Here is a 3,198-nt window from a genome sequence, read left to right as displayed (position 1 = left end):
GTGTGGTGTCCTGCACCTGGGGTGTAGTAACCCCAATAGCCTCATGCAAAGGGTCCACTGAGGGCCAAGTGTTGAGGGAACAGCTTTGCAGAAGAGGACCTGGGGCTCTTGGTGAGCAAGCTGAAGAGGAGTCACCAGTGTGCCCTGGTGGCCAAGGCCATCAGCCTAGTTTTGACTCCTAAGATGCCGCTGGCTAAGGGTGTTGAGCTCTGTGGGCAACCAGGCCCCAAAGCCCACCCCACCCTGAGCTCTGGAGGAGAGCTGGCTAAAGGCATTCCAGCAGGGAAGGAAGGCTCAGGAGGGAAGCCAGCTCCTCCAAGGGAAAAGGAATTGGACAAGGCATGGCTGTCCCCATCTCCTTAAAAGAAGGTGAGGAGTAAGGAGCAGAAATGCAGCTGGAGCCAGGGGAACAGAAATGGAGCAGGGGTTTGCTGATTCCCTAGGGGTAGGGGAGAGAAGGGTACGGGGCGGGAGATCCAAGACATTGCTTGCACCTCTTGTTTTAGCCCTTCAAAACAGGAACTCTCCACCTCACCCCAGCCTCTCCTGCTCCCCTTGCAACCAGAGAAACCATGGCCTCTTACCCTGCCAGCCCATCTGCTTCATCCCCAGCTGGTTCCTGAGGCCATGCCTGACCAGAGGAGAGGTTGGGTGGGAGTAACACGTAAAGCCCTGTCGCGAAGGAGTGATGCACTTCACTCGTAAGAGGGAAGCAGCACTATGTTTATTGTGGTAAGATAGCGACTTAACAAAGTTCAGTCATAAATAAGAATGATTTAACGAGGTTCAGTTGGCAAGGTTCACTCAGTTATTTACTGCATGAAGGACAGGGTCAGATGCATGTGCAACAGAGACCCTCCCGTTGAGTCACGAGGTTCAGAAAGGACCCCCTTGCTTTCTAAAATCCTTCTGAGAGGAGCCTAGGTGCGGCTGGATCCAGTCTTAGTCTCAGACTTGGTCAACGGTTCATGTCTAAAGGAATATATGTGAAAGGGACCCTCCCGTTGAGTCACGAGGTTCAGACTGGACCCCCTTGCTTTCCAAACTCCCCCTCGGGGGAACCTGGGTGTGGCTGGATCCGATTCTAGTCTCAGACTTGGTCAACAGTTTATGTCTAGGGGATTATGTGCACAGTTAATCAGAGATATAACTCAGCAAAGTTTCTGAAGTTCACAAAAGTTCAGCATGCTATTAATCACTTACCGAAGATCTGTCACGGGTCAGGAATCTCTCAACCTTGAGGAGGAACCTTGAGAGGCGTCCCTGCTCAAGAGGAGGTTCTGCAGTGCAGCCCGCTGCCGTGCAGGAGAGCTCAATGGGCTCTGGGTTGTCCCCTACTGATGAGGGGGGAGGGACGATTGACTCATAGTCATATTTGCATGTTAGATGGGTCTTAGTTGGCGCATGCTCAATTAGTCCCTGTACTGTTTACACGGAGGTCAGGTTGAGGGGGAGAGAGCACATCAGTTGGGGGGGAAAGGAGCACACCGTCACAAGCCCCCAAAATGGAGAAGGTCCATTTTTCTGCTGGAAGGGCAATGGAAGGGGACCTTCACTGAAAGCTGTATACTGGCCCCGGAAATAGACAACACTGAGGGAGATGGATCCCATCCCCGGGAGCCACAGCAAGAAAGACATCCCCATGTTTGCACCTGGAAGGCACTCACATGTCTTTCCAAATTCCTTCTTCTATCTATCTTCTTAATGAAAAACAAAACAAAACAAAACAAAACTTGAAGCTCTCAGCCGCTGAAATATATAAAGCCACGATCCCTTTATTATGAAGGAAAATGCAGAGCCATGGCATTTTTCACATTTGCTTCTAAATAAGAATCTTTTTCTCCAAGGATCTTTCCCTTTCATGCCTGTGCCACTCCACAGGCAGTCTCAATGCTAAGCACTTCTGAAGATGACCCTGGCAGCCAGCATTTGCCTTTGTGAAAGAGCTGAGAGAGATTTGTGCTCAGTGTCAACCACCTAGCATGAGCTCTGAGTGCAGGCCAGAGCTTTCCTAAATGCTTCCCTCAGGGCCTCCCTGACCTCCGTGTTCCGCAGGCTGTAGATGAGGGGATTGACCAGGGGCGTGAGGACGGTGTAGAAGAAGGAGAACACTTTGTTGAGCTGCCTCAGCTGGGGGGTTCTGGGCATCAGGTAGACAATGATGAGGGTGCCATAGAAAACAGTGACAACGATGAGGTGAGAGGAGCAGGTGGAGAAGGCCTTTTGCCTGCCCACGCTGGACGAGATCCTCAGGATGGCAGCTATAATGCACACGTAGGAGGCCAGTGTGAACAGGAAGGGGAGGACAGCACTCAGGAAAGACACTGTGAAAGACAGGAATGTGATCTTTCTTGTATCACTGCAGGAGAGTGCGAGTAATGGGGTAAGATCACAGAAGAAGTGATCAATTGCCTTGGGGCCACAGAACTTCAACTGGGATACAAAAGAAGTTACTACTGTGGTGACTAGAAATCCCACTAGCCAAGACCCAGCAACCATCTGAAGACAGACCTTCCAGGTCATGAGGCTGGCATAGAGCAGGGGCTGGCAGATGGCCAAGTACCGATCATAGGACATCATGGCCAGCAGGTAACACTCAGTAGTTGCCAAACTGCCAAAGAAGTAGAACTGAGCAATACAGCCGTGAACAGAGATGGTCCTGTTCCCAGTCAGGAAGGTGACCAGCAGCCGGGGCAGGATGGTGGAGCTGTAGCAGGTCTCCAAGGAGGACAGATTGCCCAGGAAGAAATACATGGGAGTGTGCAGGTGCTGGTCTGCCACCACCACCACAGTGACGAGGCTGTTCCCGACCACAGTCACCAAGTAGATGATGAGCGAGAGAAGGAAGAGCGGTGTCTGGAGTGTGGTTACATTCCCCATTCCCAGCAGGAGGAACTCCATCACTGATGTCTGATTATCCCACTCCCCTTTCTCCATGTAGTGCTGTGGTCTTCCTTTTTCACACTTTCCATGAAGGGGAGCTGCAAGAAAGAACAGGCATTGCTCCACTAAATTAAAAAAGGAAAGGATCATAGTATCACAGGATAATTCAGGCTGAAAGACACCTCAGGGGAGCTGTAAAGGGCATTTCTGCCAGAGAAAAGAACCATATCCTTCTGCTCTCTCAACGTTGCGTGTTTGCGCTCTGTGCTTAGTGAAAGCACAGAAATACTTCCTTCCAGATTGAAGTAATCCTCA

At 51.0% G+C, this 3,198-nt stretch overlaps 1 protein-coding gene across 1 annotated transcript; it reads right to left on the bottom strand.

Moving 5' to 3' along the window:
• Positions 1 to 1,859: 1,859 nt before the first annotated feature.
• LOC136996011 (olfactory receptor 5B21-like) lies at positions 1,860 to 2,937 on the bottom strand. Its single transcript, XM_067317006.1, is given in 2 exon segments — positions 1,860 to 2,024; positions 2,026 to 2,937. Coding segments are annotated over 2 exon segments (1,077 nt in total).
• Between the last annotated feature and the right edge of the window lie 261 nt (positions 2,938 to 3,198).

Source organism: Apteryx mantelli, unplaced genomic scaffold (assembly GCF_036417845.1).
Source record: "Apteryx mantelli isolate bAptMan1 unplaced genomic scaffold, bAptMan1.hap1 HAP1_SCAFFOLD_20, whole genome shotgun sequence".
In the NCBI taxonomy this organism is placed as follows: Eukaryota; Metazoa; Chordata; class Aves; order Apterygiformes; family Apterygidae; genus Apteryx; species Apteryx mantelli.
The sequence above is the reverse complement of the archived record's forward strand: the minus strand, read 5'-3'. Positions and strand labels throughout refer to the sequence as shown.